This window comes from Urocampus carinirostris, chromosome 17, assembly GCF_059441175.1.
Source record: "Urocampus carinirostris isolate Australia breed hairy pipefish chromosome 17, RoL_Ucar_1.0, whole genome shotgun sequence".
In the NCBI taxonomy this organism is placed as follows: domain Eukaryota; kingdom Metazoa; phylum Chordata; class Actinopteri; order Syngnathiformes; family Syngnathidae; genus Urocampus; species Urocampus carinirostris.
Window position 1 is genome coordinate 24,918,138 of NC_142365.1, and position 21,792 is coordinate 24,939,929.

The window sequence follows — 21,792 nt, forward strand, 5'->3', positions numbered from 1 at the left end:
ACAAACTCCTTTGTGGTTTCATGAACGTAGAAAAAAATGCATGCAGATTGTGTACTCTACTCTGTAGTGACTACTTTAAATTTTGCAGGATAATGCTACAGTAGTTAAAAGACCTCCTGACCTTCATGGCAGAGGCTCCACCGAATTTGTGTCGCACACGCGCTAACCACTGCGCCGCCGTGCTGCCTACCAAATAGACATTATTGCATTAAATTCATGAGATACCATATCTACACAGTGCTTGAGACACTTGTACACAAAGCATCACTAAAGAATAAAACACTGAAAATAGACCTTGTTATTATACTAAAGATTTTCCCAGTTTTGAATGTAATCTTAATATTTGTATTATGATTTTTTTTTTCTAAAAATAAAATAATGTTTAATTTTCAAAGAAGCAAACTGTCTCATTTATCCGTTTGGAGCTTGTTTTCCTCATTTTCAGTATTTTTTTATCTTCTAGAAACATTTATGTAAACTGGTGATACTTCAAGGTAGTCAAACCAAGAAAGCGGGAGATTTTGGGCCCAGGGCCAAGAAGTGCCGTCCCCCTTGCACCTCCAACGCGACGGGAAACTTCAAGGCCTGCACTCTGTAGCGGCCGTGAGTGCAGGCGCAAGAAACCGGCTACTGTTCATCCGGGACGCCATCTCCGGCCAAAAGTTCTTGTGTGACACCGGCGCCCAGAGGAGCGTCCTCCCTGCCACTGTGGACGATGTGGGGGGGGGAACACATGGACCTCCATTAACTTCTGCCAATGACACCCCCATCCGCACATATGGGACACGGACAGTGGACGTGTGTTTTGGGGGTCAGCAGTTTACATGGGACTTTGTCACTGCGGATATTGCTTTTCCTCTTCTTGGTGCAGATTTTCTGTGTGCCAATGGATTACTCGTCGATGTGAAAAATGGCCGCCTCGTTGACGCATTGAATTTCTCCTCTCTCGCGTGTGTCCGCGACAAAGGGATTTTTGAGGGTCTGTCCAGCTCTCTCTTGGACGGTGATATTTACCACCGGCTCCTCGCCGAGTTCCCCAGTCTGGCGAAGCCCACCTTCTCAGCCTCCACGACCAGACATGGGGTTGAGCACCACATTGAAACCAAGGGCCCCCCGGTTCATGCCAGGGCCCGACGACTCAATCCAGACAGACTGGCAGTTGCTAAATCAGAATTTGCTAACATGGAACGTCTCGGCATCATTCGCCGATCAGACAGCCCCTGGGCCTCTCCACTACACATGGTCCCGAAACCAGGCGGTGGCTGGCGCCCATGCGGGGACTATCGCCGCCTTAACGAGGCTACCACGCCCGACCGTTACCCAGTCCCGCACATTCAAGACTTCTCTGCACACCTGGCGGGCAAACTTCTCTTTTCCAAGGTGGACCTCGTGCGCGGATACCACCAACTGCCAGTGCATCCCTCAGATATACCGAAGACGGCCGTGATAACTCCATTTGGGTTGTTCGAATTTCTCAGGATGCCGTTCGGACTGAAAAATGCCGCTCAGTCCTTCCAAAGGCTGATGGATTCAGTGCTCAGGGACATGCCTTTTGTGTTCGTCTACCTGGACGACGTCCTGGTTGCCAGCTCCTCAGAAGAGGAACACTTGGAGCACCTCAGAGACCTCTTCACCAAGCTCAGTCAGCATGGCCTGATTATAAATCCCGCGAAATGTGTTTTTGGCGTACGCTCCATCCACTTCCTTGGGCATCTCATCACCAAGGATGGGGCTTCCCCCCTACCGTCTAAGGTAGAGGCCGTCTCCACCTTTCCTCAGCCGCCAACAGCACGGGGCCTCAGGGAGTTTCTCGGCATGGTGACATTCTACCATAGGTTTATTCGCCGAGCCGCTGATGTCATGCGCCCACTCTACGAAGCCCTCAAGGGTAGGTCACCCAATCAAGCTGTTGAATGGACCACTGAGAGGATCAAGGCATTCGAGGACACAAAAACCGCGCTGTGCCAGGCAGCCATGCTGGCTCACCCAGCCCCCGGAGCCCCAGTCGCACTGACTACAGACGCATCAGACCTTGCAGTGGGTGCCGTGTTCGAGCAGTGGGTTGACAATGCTTGGCAGCCACTCGCCTTTTTTAGTCGCCAGCTGGTCCCCAGAGAACGTAAATACAGTGCATTCGACAGAGAACTACTTGCCATCTGGTTGGCGATTCGCCACTTCCGTTTCATCTTGGAGGGCCGTGAGTTCATCGTCTTTGTTGATCATAAGCCTCTTACGTTCTCCATGTCCAAGACGTCCGAACCATGGTCTGCCCGCCAGCAGCGCCAGCTGTCATTCATATCGGAATACACGACTGACATCAGGCACATTGCTGGGAAGTCCAACGTGGTTGCGGATTGCCTGTCCAGAGCAACCATCAGCGCTGTGCAATTGGGGCTTGATTATTCCAGTATGAGTGTGGACCAGGCTTCTGATAACGGCATCCAAACGCTCAAGAGCTCAGACACTGGTTTGCGGCTGGAGGAGGTTGCGGTCGGAAACTCAGGGGCCAAGCTTTGTTGTGACGTCTCCATGGGTTGGCCTAGGCCGCTTGTCCCTGCTGGCTGGCGTCGGGCTGTTTTTGAGGCAATACATGGCCTGTCTCATCCTGGCAGGAAAGCATCCATTAAGCTAGTGGCCCAGAAGTTTGTGTGGAAAGGGATGAGAAAGGACGTCCGGGACTGGGTCGACTCATGCGTGGCATGTCAACGCGCCAAAGTGCACCGTCACATCAAGGCCCCATTGGTACCATTTGCCATCCCCGAACGGAAGTTTGACCACGTTAACATTGACCTGGTGGGCCCACTGCCCCCTTCACACGGTTTCACTTACCTCCTGACGATGGTGGACAGGACGACCCGTTGGCCTGAAGCAGTTCCGCTGACTTCCACCTCAGCTGTCGATGTGGCCCGGGCGTTCATCGGAACCTGGGTCGCCCGTTTTGGACCCCCTGCAGATCTCTCATCTGACAGGGGCGCACAGTTCACCTCCGAGATGTGGAACACGGTTGCCGAGAGCCTTGGAGTCAAACTTCACCGCACCACTGCCTACCACCCCCAGGCTAACGGGTTGTGCGAGCGGTTCCACCGCTCGATGAAAGCGGCCTTGCGCGCCAGCCTGACCGATGGGGACTGGGTCGATAAGCTACCCTGGGTCATGCTGGGACTGAGGACCGCTCCCAAAGAAGACCTTCAGTGCTCTTCAGCTGAGTTGGTTTACGGTCAAGTGCTGCGGGTGCCAGGTGATTTCATCCCAGACCCAACGACACCCTGGGCTGCATCCAGGGAGAAGTCCATCTTGCAGGGCACTGCGGGAGCGTTTGTGCCTATCCCCACATCGCGACACGGCAGGCCAGTTTCACGGGTTCCCTCCAACCTGCGCTCGGCTGGTTTTGTTTTCATTCGCCACGATGCCCACCGCGGACCATTGCGCCCTCCTTATGATGGACCATTTAAGGTCCTGCAGCATGGCGACAAGACCATGGTCGTGGACATTGGTGGTAGGCCAGAGACTGTCTCCGTGGACAGGGTTAAGCCTGCCCACATGGATATGTCCAAGCCATTGGAACTGGCCCAAGCCCCACGGCGCGGCCGTCCTCCTGCGGCACGACCCTCCGGTCCCGTGGGTACCCACTCTGACCCTCCGCCCCCAGCAACTGTGGGCTTTCCAACTGAGTCCACAAGCTCTCACCCCCCCGCTGTTCCAACTCCTTGTACCCGCAGTGGCCGGGTCAGCGTCCCAACCAGGCACAGAGACTTTGACTATGGGTGAATTCTGGGGGGGCTTGTGTAGTGGGTTGTACATAATTCACCCACGGAACTATTGTTTAGTTAGCGAGTTCCTTTTTTTCAAGATGGCGGCGGCGCCCTGATGGCTGCGGCCGCATCGACTTGCAACGGTTTTTTTACGCGTCGGCCATAAGATCCAGTCTTCGACTCAGTTTTGATGGCGCACAAAGTCGGCTCGAACTGCAGATTAAGTTACGATCGCAGTTTTTTTTGCTGGATATGCGATCATCCAGACATCAAGCGCTTGATGTGTATTAGCCACGGACTGCTATGTCGACAAGACCCAGCAGCCTACAAGGCAGCGAAGCAGAGTGGCAAGACGGCGGCGTTACCGCCGAACGAGGACATCAAGCGCTCGGTGCTACGACCACTCGACATCAAGCGCTCGGTGCTACGACCACTCGGGAGTGTTTATTAGCCACGGACTGCTATGTCAACAAGACCTACAAGACCAGCGGCCTACAAAGCAGCGAAGCAGAGTGGCAAGACAGCGGCGCGACGAAGAAGCGGGCCGGGCTAACAGCTAGGCTAAAGGCTAACCCCTCGACGAAGCGGGCCGGGCTAACAGCTAGGCTAAAGGCTAACCCCTCGACGAAGCGGGCCGGGCTAACAGCTAGGCTAAAGGCTAACCCCTCTAACATTCGCTCTCTGGACAATAAACTGGACCATTTAACAACTGGAAGAGGCATCGAACCGCGAGATGACGAACTGCTGCGCTAAAATTCTGACGAAGACATGGTTAATCTTATCTATCCCGGCTGACGTTCAAAGAAACTGTGCGGGTCAGATGTATCGACATTTCGTTCTGTATACACGTGTACACGAATGACAATAAAGTAAATCTGAATCTGAATCTGAATAATGGATGGATGGTTTTCTATAGAATAAGTATTAAATATCGAACGGCTAACTTTTATGTGTGTTAACTTTTCTATTAATTTATAAAACATATTTGTTATTTGGTCCGTTAAACCAACGATTTTATCATTCATTTCACGCCTCAGGGCTTGCAGAGCTATTTGTGATGGCCTTTGGGTAGATCTTTGACCCTAGCAACAAGCAATGACTAAAATATGATTGGTTAAAGGCTTTAAAAATAAAGCACACATCTGGAAGCGGTATTTCATGGACAAAATAGACTTGAATTCACAAGATTGACATTTTCAAGGCCTGCAGAGAGGGCTTTGCAGCCCTGACAGCCCACCACTGGTACAACGTGTATACCCACAGCACATCAAGAGAGGCCTTACAGCATGCACTGGTTTACCCCCTCCGCATCATATCTGTCAATATCAGTTACTCTTGATAATCCTTTGCCATTCATATCTCTCCCTAGCACACACTCATTCATCAATAAAATTAATTGACGTCACATCCAGAGCATGTTTCACTCCATCCATTCAACCATATTAGGGCCCTCCACTCATTCTATTTCCCACCACTTCTTCACGACATACTCTATTAGTCAAATGAACTTCATTCATTCTTTCCAAATGTCCAAACCAAACAAAGGTTGAAAATACTCAAGAAATACTACATAAGTACGACACTATACTAGTCTTGAAAAATTAAAAAATACTACTGCAGAAACACTACAAAATACTACAACAAGTACTTCTAGAAAAATACTAAAACTGCAACTACAGTAATATTAGAAAACTAAATATCAAATTTAGTGCTTGAAGCAGTGACATTATCATTTTCCTTTGTTTTTGAGTGTTTTAAAACCAATTTGTTGAATCTATTTTATTTACAAACAAATATAAAGAAACAACATATAGATGTCTACATGCATATTTATTTATAAATGAAAACAAATTGGATAGTTCTCAAGAATCAGCCCCGTGGCCACATTTTTTTAACCCAATGTGGCCCCTGACTCCAAATAATTGCCTATCCCTGGTGTTTAGTGTAATCTAATGAATCCTAAGACACATACGTGTTTGATTTCACCTAATCATCGTTTTTAGTTGTTTGGTTTGACCTTTCACTAAGAAGTACGACATCAGTGCTTTTTATCATTTTATTCTAGTTATTTTGCGACGGCTGTGGTTCCTTTTTGAATGGATTGAGGTAAATCTTTTGAGTGCGGACAGGATGTGGTCAGTGGTTTCCATTTACCTTACCGTGCACTTGCACTATGTTTACTTTAGTGACAATGAGCAAACGTAAAAACAGTCGGCTGAATTGCTCACTTTGCTTGAAAGTCTGATTGGTGGGGAAAGAAAACAAAGGAGTTCAGAAGTCATTGTACGGATATCAAAATGACAACCATTTTTTTCAACCCTGAAGGAAATAAGAGTTCACTAGAATTTCAAAGCCACTGGAATCCTCATCCAGTCTTTCAAGTTTGTTTGCACATACTGTACCTGGCGAATTGAACAGACCTTAGGCTCTTTTTTTTGCATCACGTTGAGGTCTAGCATGAAGTGTGGTCCAAATCTACGCACGGGCAGGTTGGATCTAGTAATTGTATTTCTAGAAAATACTTTGGAAGAAGATTCTTGCTGAAAAAGCTGACTACCGTATTTTCCGGACTTTAAGTCTTATCAGGAGTAGACCAGCCTAAAGAAGAGAAAAAACACGTATAGGTCGCACCCAGGGTGTAATTTGCATTTTTTGGGGAAATGTATTTGATAAAATACAATACCAAAAAATGTCACCTTGAAAGATAGATGTCTTTCGATGATAGTACTGGAAAAAATGTCTTTCGAAGTTGTTTGAAACATGCTTGAATTTGGGCATGAAAAAGATGTACAAACTCTTGTGAGACATAGTCACGCGACAGCTATATTGTTACCGGAAAGAGCACAAAACCTTGCGTTTTGACCGCGCGATGATCACTTCATAAACCTTTATTCTGACCAAATGAATGGAGTGTCCTTTATTGCTTCACGATCTGACCACACTGTTGTTGCGATTGACTGGTCAATTGTGATCAACGTACTGGTCACCCCTGGCTTAGACCTTACTGCTTACTTTCTTTTTTCTCTTTCTAGCCTTAAAGCATGTATCACAAATTTTCTTTTGCTAAAGACTCAAGCAGATGGGTCTGGATTTACTTACCTCAAATTGAACGAAGTTATCCTAAGTGCCTGTTTGGCTGCTATCTGATACATAAGGTCCCCTAAGTATTTTAAATACGCAATTAAGCCAAGTTGGATATTTTGAGCTTTTCGCTGAGAAGATCCCTCAAGGAGTGCACTATATCTCTATATCATCCGGGACAGTCTCTAGTCCTGATATGACCCCGTATAGAATTCACAGCCTAAAACACATGTTGGGTTGTTCAAAAATGATATTTAAAGAGAGAAAACGTCATACAGTACCTTGTAAATGAAAAGCAAACATTTAAACATAGCAAAGTGCATTACCCAAGTGGAACATTGGAAATTTGGTTCCCTTTACTTTTAGAGGCTAAAGTAATCATCTGGAGGTTTATTGGCAGTCGGCAAACACCTTTTGATGTGCATTACCGCCACCTGCAGTTGTGCACATATGAAGAAGTTTGCAACTGAAATGTGTTAATGCTTCGATGCTGGCTGAAATGAGCTCTAATGAGTCATGTTATATGTTGACATCTTGTGCAATGTGACACCTTAACCCAGGGGTCGGGAACATACGGCTCTTTTCATGGGTATGTTTGGCTTGGAGAAAAAATGGATTGCCTGCAAATTATCTCCATGTCATTTCAAATTGCGTGAGCAAAGCCTGTTTAAGTGCATGCAAAGCCAAACCCAAGCTGAAGTTTGAGGTGGCACTGTCCAGTATATAAAGGGCACATTTTAAACTACAGTTTACAGTCAAGGGTCACACCAAAAAACTCGTTTTGGCTGTACATCGCTAAGGAATGGTTTTTATGGAAGCTCATTTAATATTTCTAATTCATTGTTTAGACACCTTATGATTAAAATCCAGAACACCATAAGAGCACCCAGAGCAAATTGATAGGGTGAGCGGTAGGGATGGGTGGAGCTATTCAAAGACTTTTGGAACAGATTAGTGCATTTACACATAAAAGGTGTCTCTATTGACAAATGTTTCAAGTTGCTAAGCTACCCCTAGAACAGTTAAATTCATAAATAGCAGTACCACTGTAATTGACTTTTTTGGCTTGCACCCACCTTAAATACATCGTTACTGATAGTGAGATAAAAAATAACGATGAGAATGACGATCAATAATTATTATCAACAATTTAACAATGTATTATTTATTCTTTGAAAGGTCCTGGAAAAAAATGCAAAACTGGTTATGAATTTCCTTAAATAGTGTGTATGAACCCCGTAAATATAGCTTAGATGTGAGTATATATGGTAGGGAGAATGTCATTTAGGAGAAATTATTGTATTATTTGTTTAAGAAGGTGCCGCCATAACTTAATTGAGTTGAACTTTGTAGGGTCTTATACACATGCCAACTTTACTTAAATGGCGTGTGATGCTGGTGGCCTGAGGGTTCATTAAAGGTGAAGTGGGTCATTTGAAAACAAGCCTGCAATCATAACTGTAAGCCAGGAGATGGCAGCAGCGTAACACATGTTTTGCGTTTATTTCTTAAACACGCTCGAATAAACTATTTTTTTCCATTTGTATAGGGGGTTTCTTCTGCCCCAAACAGTCCTGATGAAGGTAAAATAATAGCAGATAGGCACAACGGAAAATTCATAAAGGCTTTTTGAACTCAGTTGGGCATTATAAACCCTTACTCAATGGAGAAAATATTTAACTTGCAACTTTTTAAAGACACTTCAAACTACGTACAGCACCTTTGACCAGTCCTGTGAGGGGAACAGGTACTGATTAGATTATGGTGAATTTCGTGAACTGTTTTAGATGGGTAGCGGGGTAATGCACCATGTTGTAACAATGTTTGAGTTACAAATCTTTATTAATAACTCGTTACAGTACTTGTTTCCGAGAAAACTTATTGGAGGATGACTCAAAACCAGTGGTCTCTGCCAAAGAGCCACATGTGTCTCTAGAGCAAGTTTAGCAGGTCAAGAAGTCCAAGTTTGTTGGCAATAAAAAGCCTCTTCCTCTCCCTTTTAGTGATTTTGTCGGTCTAGGGCGTTTTGTTGACATGATGGCTTTTAAAGAAACTCGAGGTTGAAAAGATTTGTGCTACTTAATGTCCGTTCGGCAAGCGGTATTATGTATGTGTAGAACCAAGAATGCAATGTCTTTGGCATGCAAAAAAGCTGAAAAAGGGTAGGGCGACTGTTTCACCAATCAGAAGGATGAACACAATGCATGATGAAAATCCTCGAAGCAGCAAAACCACGATACACTGACCGCGATACAGCAAGGTATTATTGTTCATTGAAAGATACTCTACAAATTTTAGGGACCAACCTTTATTATATCCATATGTGAAATAGCGCCCGAATATTGCCCCGATTTGAAACATGAGCAAATACTTTTTGAACAGTCCTTTACCAAACCCACCACTACCTCCCCCCAACACCATCATCAGAACTAACATCACAAATCTCCAGGCTTATCCTTGGCCAGGAAAGACCACCACTTTGGCACGGCGGCAGCTAATAGCTTGTTCAGGCCCACTGCTTTCGCACTTGAGTTAATATATCCCCTGAATTATAATGGATTAATTACTGTAATATACAGAGAGACAGCTTGCTAACTCATCCTAAACGTCATAGGAATGAACACGAGATTGGCAAAGATCACTTAAAGTGATGCTAGCAGGGTTTGTACTGTTGCTTGAAATCCTTGGAAATGCTTAAAAGTTCAGAAAAATGCTTGGATTTTTGGTGAGGTGCTCGAAAATGCTTGAAATTGTTGCCATTGTCATGTTTCTTGGCAGTGACTCTACAGACCACACAAAAAATAAGGAAAAAAAAAATCAAAATATATATTATCAATAATAGTAAAACGTTATGCACCAAATGATTTAGTAATTAGTCATTGGTTTTACCGGGGATCCCTGACAACATTTGAAATATAAATTAAGATATTTACAGGTCTCCGAAAAAATTCTAAAATATCAAACCAAATTCTTTTTCTCACCAATTTAGACACACATCCTGAAAAACACGCAAAAAATAGAAATTAATATTGGTAAAGCATAAAGGAAAAGTCTCTGATATCTATACGTTGATTGCACTTTGCTTCGTAACAATCAATACCAGGAAAATGAGTCTAGGGCTTCAACTAACAATTATTTTTATATTTGATGAATCCTTCGATTCATTTTTTCGATTAATCAGATTTCTTAAAGACATTTTTTTTATTTCTTCCTCTTGACTCAAATATTGAAGTTATCATGGACGGATAGGAAGATAAAATATTTTATAATATAAATCAATAATATTAACTTGACAATAAACAGAAATACATACAAATACATGCCATACACCTGCAACTATGTAGGATACTGTTTTCTTACCATCTTATCCAAATATCTTATTATATTCGGACTTATGACAAAAAATATATTATTTTATGTGTAGCAATTTTCTGTTTTCACAAAAATAATATATCAAAAACGTAAACCCACTTTTTAAAATTTAGTCAACAAATTAGTTTTTTGGTTAAATATTTGAATATGATAATCATTCCTAATATGAAAATGATATATAGTTTACTTAAGAATCTGATCCTTGTGGAGAGTTAATCATGTCTTTATTATTAATTTCCTTCTTATTTTATTTACTTATTGACTTTTTTTCCCTCTGTACTTCTGGAGCACTTTTTAGTGGTACTACAGCTCTCGGAACTGTGTGCAGTCTCATTTTGCATTTATTTAAGGTACTTAGTGGCTTAAACATCACGTCATACAACGAATCGATGATCTAATTAGTTACTTTTCATACATACAGTAATTTGTTTCTTCTTTTGTCTTCCGTATTTAAGGTAATCATTACCCAACACCTATTGTGCCCCTTCTGTGTTTGTAAACAAGTGTGACTTGGCCAAGCTGCGTGTGCATTGTTGAAACAGAATGGCAGAATTCATGTCAGTTTATAGCAGCCCATTGATAGGAACAGCTAAAAATAGCACATAGTATGTGCAAAATAGTGACATTATTTTCGACATCAAAGTCAACAACCCAAAAAGTTGTTTTTAACGGCGCTGGATTTCTTTCTTTGAAGGTACAGGAAACATTGAAAAATTGGCCTTGAACGTGCTTGAAAATGGCCATGAAAAAAAGGTTACATCTCTGCAATAATAATAATAATAATAATAATTTCCTTTGTATTGTCATTCTTTGTAACAATGTACACAGAACGAAATGTCGATACACCTGACCCGTTGTAGCGAGCCGATGCAGCCGCAGCCAACAGAGGGCGCCGCCATTTTACCAATTAGGTATGACTCGGCGAGGCGCGAACCAGCGACCTCCCAGTCTTAAAGCGGGCACACTACCATCTAGGCTACTGAGCTGGTATACAGAGATGTCACAGATATGACCAGGGGATTGACACTGATCACTTAAAGTGATGCTAAATAATTAAAGGACATACAGTAGCTTAACATGATGGCATGTTGAATGTTAATATTTTAGTTTAGCCAATGTTAAAATAGAGATAGGCTATTGAGCTGCAGTTAAATCTTATTTTCATATTATTTACCAACCCTGCAGATAATATATTTCCCATGAGATACTTTCATGTTTGTTTTGTTCACTCTGTCAAAGCCAGTCTGTTTTTCTTCAAATTAATCATCCCTTAATATGGGCCAATGATCAAATTAACTGCTTTGTAACCTTGTTTTAAATATTTAAATGTTTCAAAACACATTGTTCAAGGTAATAGAGCTTTTATTCCTTGTTGTTCGTGTTGTTTGACGTATTCTAAGGCTAGAAATTACATATTTAAGAAATGTAATTTTTAAGTGATTTGTGTATCCCAGCGGGTATGTGAATTAGTGTTATTACCTTCTGTTACCGATAAGGTTTTTCTGTGTTCCTAAAATAATCACAGTCTTTATTTTTTACATTTTTTAGATATTCTTTTGCAGAAGGGTTTCATAGCACAGCAAGTGATTATATATTTAGTCAGCCAAAGTATAACATTGACTTGGAAAGCCACACTTTTTGCATGCAGTCATTGTGCTTATGTAACAAAGAGCTATGCTAATGTTATTTAGAATGTCAATTCTTACATGTATTTATTTAGCTTGCGGCAGCGCCTTGCATGACTAGTTAGCACGTCTGCCTCCCAGTTCAGAGGTCCTGGGTTAAATTCCAGCTACCGGTCTCCCTGGTCCTCCTTAAGATACCATTTATTCCCGATATATTTTCCCTTCAAATTACAAAAAATGAACATGCAATTTATTGTTTGTATAATTCTGTATTTCCTGACAATAAAATGACCACATTTGATGGCATCATTACCTTATAATAAGGCTAGTATCGCACTGATAAATGTTAAATTATTATTTAATTTTATGTTAGTTTGTTTATTGATGCTGTTGCTACAATTATGATATCATATAGTATCATGCAAGTATCTTTTATTCTTCCAATGAACTTTTTCTAGTCGGCAAGCACTACTATTTTTGCCTGTTTATCATAGCATTCTTTTAGTTCCTTTTATTATATTAAGTCTTTTATTACTTGTTTACTCTGGAGTCTATTCTTGTTGTAAACAATGTTTTAAATGAACCTACAACTGCAATTACCTTATATTCTGGTTTCTGAGGCGCACCCTAAAAACCCTGAAATGGTCAGAAATTTAAACGTGCACCTTATAATCTGTTGCATATTTTTTATACTAAGTGCATATTGGTGTATTATCATTTTTTGTGGATTTATTGATTAATCAATATTTATTGCTGACCACAAAGTAACAAGGGTGGGAAAAGGGGTTGAATCCTATCTACCAGGCTACTAAGGACATAGATGACGTGGGAAAAGGTCATTAGTCCTATTTTATTATCACACTATTTTAGATACAAATGTTAGAGAAATGAGAAAACACAAAGTGATTTAAAATCGATAAAATTTTGTTTCGGCTTTTCCTAGCTTAAACTAAGCATTGGAAATGACAAACATTGTTGCATACGTGCGGCTATGCGTTTACTAATGTTGTGTTTTCAAGGTTTGAAAAGCGCTTTAATTTGAGGTGAAGTGCTTGTAAATGCTTGAAATTCTTTTCATGTTTCTTAGGTTAGGTGTTAGGTAAGGCAAAGGTTAGGAGCTGGGGTTTGGGCTTCAAATAAGGGTTTTAAACTTATTTGAAGGTTCGAAAATCGATGGGTCTAAGTGTTAGAAACTACGGTGTATGGTCCTTATTTGGGTATAAATCTTAATTTAGGGTCCTGACATAGGGTTGATCTAGGGTTTACAGCTATAGTTAGATTTGGGGTTAGGAACAATGATTTAATATCAAAATTAGCGTTGGAAATTGGATGTAGGGTTCCAGAATGGGTTTAGAGCTAGGATTATGGTTTGAAACAGGTCTTGGGGCTAGGAACTAGGGTTTGAGCTCCATCTTAGGGTTTTATATTGAATCTAGGATTCCAAAATACTATTAGAGCTAGGGATACTGTTTGAAACTGGGTTAGGGCTAGGGTTACAGCTAGGGTTACAGCTAGGGTTACATGTAGAGCTAGGGTTTGGGCTTGAAGTTTTGGTTTAAACCAAATTTAGGTTCCAAAATAAGTTTGGGGCTAGAGTTGATATTTCAAATTAGGGTTTAGGCTCTCGTTCTTTTTGATCCAAGCTGGATGTCTTCTTTCATTATACTGGGAAAAAATGGAAAATTGGGTTTGAAAGTCGTTAAAAACTGCTTGAGTTTGACTCTGAGAAAAGGTGTACAACCCTGATCATTGTACAATGATGATACTTATGTATTTTTAGTGCAATCCTAGCACTTACTGTTCTTGTAATTACGTGTGCCTTATATGGAAAGAAATATCACACAACACTTATTTTGGGTTGTCCACCTTGAAATCCGGTGCGCCTTACAATGCTCAAAACACGTTTTTTGTGCAGCTGTTCCTTTATCCTCTGTCAATCACTCTTGGCTACAAATTTTAAACATCAACCTCTTCTATCATACAGGCTGACTTGGCAGGAATCAAATGGAAGAGGTTTGTTTGGCAGGGCCCTACCTCTGCCCCCATTCTGTTCCCGGTGACCGAGGAAGACCCCATCCTGTGCAGCTTCAGCCGCTGTCTCAAGGCAGACGTGCTGAGTGTATGGCGGCGCAGCCAGCGACCGGGCCGCCGGGAAATTTGGCTCTTCTGGTGGGGGGATGACCCCAACTTTTCTCATCTCATCCATTCAGAACTTGTTGGTGAGTGCGGCTTGGTGTACATTTCCAATATGGTCTTTCCTAACTGCAAACTACGATGTGTTGTTCCTTACAATATCCAGGGTTCGTATGGGTCCTTGAAATCCGCATAAATGCCTGAAGTTTATAAGTGTGTTTTCAAGGTCAGGATAGTGCTTGAATTTTGGGTGAAGTGCTTGAAAATGCTTGAAATTGTGACCATGGCATTCTGACTCTATAGACCACACAATAAAGGAAGTTATTGATTAGATTTTTTTTAAAAAAATTCAAGTGCTTGAAAAGAATAACAAAAGATCACAAATAACAAAAAGATCATAGTTGGGAACAGCTCAAAATAGCACAAAGTATGTGCTAGTAGGAACATAGTGACTTTATTTTAGTCATCAAAGTCAACCAAAAAACGTTCTATTGATCATTGCTATATTCTTCCTTTGAAGGTACTGGAAAAATAGAAAAATTATCCTGGAAAGTATTTGCTTGAATTTAGCCATGATAAGGGTGTACAAACCCATAATATCCTGGTAAGAGAGCTGGGCTTTATAAGATTTGAGTGTGTGCGATAGTAAGTGTATAATGTACTTTGCAGCGCCATGATATTTAATAAGGAAGCTCACATCACATCAAAGTCTGTTTACAGGTCTTGGGAAGTTCAACTGCATAGTGATAAGAATTTTATGGCCGCATTCTGAAAAGTGGATTTAAATAATAAAACTTAAATATTAACTAATTTAATGTTAATCTGTTGAAATTGAGTTTAGCTGGTCTTATACAATGTTCTTCATGTGCTTGAAATCCTTGAAAATGCTTGAATTTGAATGATCAGTCTTCAAGCATTGAAAAGTGCTTGAATTTTGGGTAAAGTGCTTGTAAATGCTTGAAATTCGTGCCATGTGTCCAAACATGTCTACTCAGAAAAGGCACAGACACTGCTCTCTGGTGGCTTTGACTGGTTATTGCATTTCTTAACGATGGCTGTCATTAGTTTGTATGGCCTTTGAACAAAGAAGCGCCATCGTGCCCAAGAGGACAAGTGCATACTACACCCAAACAAGGCAGTATGAAATGTGTATTAGTTCAAGGATTACATATCGTTATGGGGAGAGATTTGTCTAAAAAGCAAATATATTCGCGATTTACTGTACTTCCTGAGGATGAGGAGAGCCCACCCTCCCTCATCACATTCTACAGGGGCACCATAGAGAGTATCCTGACCAGCTGTATCTCTGTGTGATGTGGAGGCTGCAGCGCTTCCAACTGGGGTAGTATGCGGAGGGTGACGAGGACAGCAGAGAAAATCGTCGGGACTTCTCTCCCCTCCATTTAGGACATTGGCCAGAAGCGCTGCCTATCCCAAGCCAAGAACATTATCAGGGACCCCTCTCACCCCCATCATGGACTGTTCACTCTGCTAGCCTCTGGGAAGAGGTACTGCAGTGTGCGATGCAGGACCACCAGGTTCCACAATAGTCTTGTCCCCCTGGCCATTAGACTGTTAAATGGTCAATCAAACACATAGTAAATCTAAACTGCTGCTAATCTGTACATCTGTTGGTTTTGTTTGACTTTTTTGCACTACTGGCAGTTCTTTATAGCTAGCCACCCCTTGCACATCTGTTCTCCTCTGCACTATTGTACTACAGTGTTATTGTTACTGTTTACCCGACTGCCCATTTTGCACATCTGGTTAGCTGCTCCTCTTGCACTCTTTGCACTACTGTAAAATACTATACATAGCCATAATTATTTGGTATATTATTAGTACTCAATACTCCAACTCAATACAACATTTTATTTATATCTGTACATTCAAGGAAACTGTGCGGGTCAGATGTATCGACATTTCGTTCTGTATACACGTGTACTAGAATGACAATAAAGTAGATCTGAATCTGAACATCTAGAAATCAATATGTCTTGATAAATGTACACGTAAGACTAAGGATACATTGGAAAATTTTTGTGGCTTTGCAAAATACACGATTCACACCAGATTTCTTCTTTTAATTGTACTGGAAACTTTGGAATTTGGCCTTGAAAGTCCTTAAAAAGTATTGAATTTGGCCATGAAAATATGTGCGAACCCGGTTTTACTGCAAAATGATAATGGTAAAACAAATAGAATAACAACAGTTTGAATTGTGATTGATATAATGATAAAAAACCATTAAAGCCCAAATGCTCGAACTATGATGGTATCTCTCAGGACATCTTGTTAGTCAATTTGACCATTTCTATCCTTAAATTTGGGTGATTTTTTTCTTGAATGTTTTAAAGCCGGCTTTAAATATCAAAGGATGCAGTCAAATTGAAAACGTAAGAAGACAAATTATGAATTTAAATTGTGAACGCAGTTAAAACCTGGTGTTACTACTCATTTTGGTCATTTTGGGGCTGAGATTTTGTATTTTGCCAGCTATTAGAATTTAAGAAAGATGTGATCGATTTGATGACAAATTTGGTTTCTCCCCTTACTGTGAAAAGCATGTTACTTAGTCACCTTATCCTACCAATTGGCATGTCTTTCCTTTTAAAATTTTTTATTTTTTTATTTTAGTTAATGTCCTGTTAGCATTTGAATGGACAGTTTACCCTTTAGCAATAGCTGTCTGTAACTAAGCAAAACTAGAATTGGTTGTAAAATGGTTTGCATTTTATATAGCACTTTTCAAGATAATGAAGACCTCCCAAAGCGCTTTACAATGTGCTTCACACTTATCTATTCACTCACACACTCACACAAAAAGGGAGTCAGCCATGCAAGGCGCCTAATTGCTTAGGTATGAGTTTTATATTTAAATAGACAGTGGATATAATTTTTCTTGTTGTGTGTTTAGTTATACAGTTAACTTCAACTGGTAGGTTTTAAGCAGCTTAAAGTACGCTTAGCGATGTTAGAATTACATTGATTTGCTGCAGGCTTGACACAGCAACATGTTGCATTCAGGGGACTTTCACAGATTAGGGACTTGTACATCCTCTCTGGAAATGTTGCGCTTTATTTTGTGTTCCTTCAATGGTGTGAAATTGTACCACTGCTGGTATTACGGTTATGCCATGTAAACACACACAGAAATCCAATTCTGGTCTTAGTCCAACTGCAGATAGTCCGATTGAAATGATTAGGTTAGTCCCGTGCTTCTCAATTATTTTCTGTCACTTCAAAATCCGAATTCTGAATTATTCCCTGCATGTAAACTTAGTTACTGATCACAGATAAAGAGAAAACAAAATCAAAATTACAATAGGAGAACAAAAAAGTCTCTCCATAATTAATTTGCTTGCCTACAAATGTCTCCATTGTATTTGGACTGTAATTATTGATCCACCCCTTTTAACTAAATAGTAGCAATTTGGGCTGCATTTGCAAATTAGATGATAAAAGGAGACAGATACTAAATATGATTAAGTGTCTTCCTAGGATATATAATCTATGAAAATGAAATCAACACCGTCGTACTACTTCACCATTTGTTGGAGTCAGTCAAACTACAGTAGAAGAGTGATAGCTGTAAAAGATAACGGAAAGTGTGCATGCTTTGCAGCTTCTTTACAGTGAAAATGTGAAGATAAATCATGCTGTCATGATATGTTATTGGTTGTACAATGAAAAATGATGCAGGTTTCAGTGCCTGTCATGCGGCCACTGGGGATTCCTCTGTAAATTGGCACCCTGGAGAAATGTAAAAAAAAACTGTAACTGATGAGGCAGCCAGCCACACTGGTTGTGCCAGCACCTGTAGGTTACCGCTGTCTCCGTGGAGACGTTAGCTAACATGTGGTCTCATTTTCACATAAGTAAGGGTTCGTATAGAAATGCTTGAAATGCTTGAAAATCTTTGCATTTTAAAGTTGTGTTGGTTAGGTCAAGAACATGCTTGAGTTTTGGGTTAAGTGCCTGAAAATGATTGCCATGTTTTTTGATAGTCTGACAAAAAAATAAGGAGACATTTCGTGAAACTGTGACACGCCTGCTCTGGTGGCTCTATTTAGAAAACCAGCTTTTTTGGCTGCCAAACAGCTCCTCAGAATTTTTGTTTTTTCAACAATATATTATCCATAAGAACAAAACTTTCTTCACCAAATTATTTAGTATTTAGTAATTTTATGTTTTGCAAGGGATTCCCGAAAAACATTGCAATATTGAAATATTCACAGTTCTACAAAAAACGGATAAAATACTAAACAATTGAAGCTTTTTACACACTAAACAGATTTAAAATGCAAAACAATAAAAAAAAAAACTCATCAGTGCTGTAAATGTTAAAATGCGCAAAAAGCCCCATTTACAATTCAATTTTATCCAATTTAGACACGGGTCCATTGAAAAATCTGGCAAACAAATTCCACTTAAAATAAGTAAAACAATACAATCAGTCTCAAGATTAAAAGATTGAATGCACTCTGCTTTAGAGCAGTCAACACAAAATGAGTACTTTTTTGTGCTTTTTAAACAGACTGTTTCTTTTTTTTGTCTTTTGTATTGAACTCAATTATTACCCAACCCTCATAGAACCCTTTTCCTGTTTGTAAACCAGTGTGGCGTAGCCAAACTGCATGCTCAAAATGGCAGAGGTTATGTCAGTTTATACCAGCCCATTAAGACAAAATAGTAATCAAAAAAAAACAACAACATTGTTTTTTATAGGTTCTGGATTTCTTCCTTTGAGGGTACTGGAAAAAATGCCCTTGGAAGTGATTGGAAAGTGCTTAAAATTGGCCATTTAAAAGGTGTACAAACCCTAACCCTGGGGGAAAAAAATAACTGATAAGGCAGCCAGCCATACTGGTTGTGCCAGCACCCGTAGGGTACCACTGTCTCCGTGGAGACAGCAGCTATCATGTGGTCTAATTTTCACATTAGTGTTTGAGAGGGGGGATTCGTATCGGGTGAGTACCGCCATGCAACTCACTAAACAGCATGTGTAGCTATTCTATAGAGAACAATGCTCGTATAAAAGTGAGCTGAGTTCCATCTTAACTCGAGCAAATCGCAGCACGCCGGTGCAACCATGTGGAAACTGGGAAAATGTGTCTAGTCCCCACTTTATTCCCCTGCCCTCAGTAAGAGCAACATTAGTGCTGAGAGATGGAGGCCAATTTTATTCACTCTCTCGTCCTTGATTGAAAATTGAAGGATAGCTAAGCTAAGCCTTTATAAGACCCTCTCCTTCATAGGAAATGTTCTTTAAGTGGACTTCCTAAGTGTTCTGTCATCATCTACCGTGTATGGCCAAATGCTTCATTTCAATTCGGACAGGGGCATTCAAAAAAAGCTATGGACCGTATTCATCCGTGTATATTGCGCACCCCTAAATGTTGATGAAAAACTGGTATAATTTGTTTTGACTTTTCTCAGCTCAAATTAAACATGGGCTGTGTCATTTTAGGTGTCCCTAAAAGTAGAATATCTTCTCTATTAAGTATGTGTTAACAATGCCCTGTTAACAATGTAAATGTTTTTGAGATGAAGTGTTTGAGGAATATGTTAGGAGTGACAAGATTGGATAGACTGAGAAATGAAATTGTGAGAGACAGAACTGGATTTGTATTGGAATTGAGCAAGCGTGTGGATAAGAGAGTACACGGTTGGTTTGGACACATGGAGAGGATGGATGAGGAGCAAATGTTGAACAGGGTCTACAAAGCAGAAGTCAATGGAAGGAGACCAAGAGGAAGGCCGCGATTGACGTGGATGGATGATGTTATGAGTGCACTGCAGAGAAGAGGTCTAGATGTATTGGAAGCTTGAGCTCTTGTTGGTGATAGGAATGAGTGGAAAGGTGTTGTGAAAGGATAGTGGACGTGTTCTAAGGGATGGGCAGGGCACCTGTATGATGCGGCAGGGGTAAACCAGTGAAAGCTGTTGTGAACAGCGGCATTAGCTCAGGAGGTAGAGCGTCTTGGGATCAAGAGGTCGCAGGTTCGATTGCCGGCTCCTCCGTGTTATATGTCGAGGTGTCCTTGGGCAAGACACTGAATCCCTAATGCCCCCAATAAGCAGGTAGGCGCCTTGCATGCCTGACTCCCTATTGGTGTGTGAGTGTGTGTGAATGGGTAAGTGTGAAGCACATTGTAAAGCGTTTTTGAAGGTCTTCATTGACTGGAAGCGCCATATAAATGCAGACCATTTACCATTTAACAGAAGAGTGTGACATGGCCGCTTTCTTGTGTCCCATTTCACCTGGAGGGACAAAAGCATGACCGACTTGGATGCCAAGGTGCTTAACTTGTTTGGGTGTTTGGGACTTTGGGCTGGCCATGGTCACATCTTTTGTGTTTTTTGTTACTTTTTTCTTTTCTTTGTTTTTGTGTATGTGTTTGTCTTGCTGTCGGTCACCCCTCTCGAGGGATTTGACCAAGGTAGATAGATAGATAGAACAATGTCCTACTACGTTCAAAGAGCTTTTTATATTTTTCCCCCAGTGTCTGCTATTTTCTTTATGGGAACTCTTTGGAACTTTCAAGACATTAGGAAGCAGAAAAGGGGGTACGGGAAGGAGGGTGAAGAGTGATTTGAAGCTTATCCTCGCAGTTTTATTTCAGTGTAGCATGAACGTGTTTAAAGTAGGAAAAAAACCTATTCAAATACAGTCCAAACACCAACCCAAACCCCCCAAAAGATGATAAAGGCGGAATTTATTTAAGCGCGTCTAAGAAATGCATGCATGCGCCACACAAGTAGCTTGACACAGGACGCAATGATGATTCAAGCCAGAAGATGGCATTGAAAATTTTTGAACCCGGATTGTACAATGATTGTTCAACAAATAAATACTGCTGACCACATTTTCATTACATCGGATGAAATGGGATTCAAACTCAGAACGTAACAGTGAAAGCGCCCTATTTTAACCACAAGACTACTAGGGTTATACATGTCAAAATTGGAATGAAACAGTCAAACAACAGTACAAAAGTAAGAGGTTTCAAAAGAACATAAATTGAGCACTATGAGAAACAGTTATAGTGTTGCCTTATGGGAAAAAGTTCTACAAAAACAATTTTTCATTATGGGAAAGAGTTAAGCCCAAAAACTTTGTACAGCACTAGATTATGGGAAATAGTTCCACAAAACTCCATTATAATGTTGAACACACAGTGAGTAAAAATGATGAGAAAAACTTCAATGTCTTTCCCTGTGTCATCATAGGCCTTAGGGAGTCTTATGGTTAAGATTCAGCTCTTTTACTGCTGCAATTTGGTTTTGAATATTTATCGACTAATAAATAATTGGTCAAATATGATACTGCCGTAAAACCACATGTATAACGCGCTCCCAGACTTTGAGTTATTTTTGGGATCCCAAAAAATTTGCATTATACACGAATAAATACGCTAAATTTGGGAAAATGTTTAAGCCCACACATGCTTTGGGCGAGATCATGCCAGAAATTTGATGATTTATTATTGCAAATAGCAGCTGCACTTCAAGGGAATTGGAAACAATTTGTTATCATTGGTGAAGCACGGCAGCGCAGTGGTTAGCGCATTGTCGGCACAGTTATGAGGTCATCAGATCGAATCTTCCTGTGTGGAGTTTGCATGTTCTCCCCGTGCTTGCGTGGGTTTCCTCCGGGCACTCCGGTTTCCTCCCACATTCCAAAAACATGCATGTCAGGGGAATTGGCCGTTCCAAATTGTCTCGAGATGTGAATGAGCGAATGAGTTCTGTCTCTGTGTGCCCTGCGACTGGCTGGCAGCCATTTCAGGGTGTCCCCTGCTCACTGCCCCAAGATCGCTGGAATG

At 41.1% G+C, this 21,792-nt stretch overlaps 1 protein-coding gene across 1 annotated transcript in view; it reads left to right on the forward strand.

Moving 5' to 3' along the window:
* med13a (mediator complex subunit 13a) overlaps positions 1 to 21,792 on the forward strand; it is a 166,748-nt gene that overhangs the window by 12,021 nt on the left and 132,935 nt on the right. Inside the window, exon 2 of the mRNA XM_088320935.1 lies at positions 13,815 to 14,049. Within this exon, the coding sequence (XP_088177061.1) occupies positions 13,815 to 14,049 (235 nt within the window). The remainder of the gene's footprint in view (positions 1 to 13,814; positions 14,050 to 21,792) is intronic.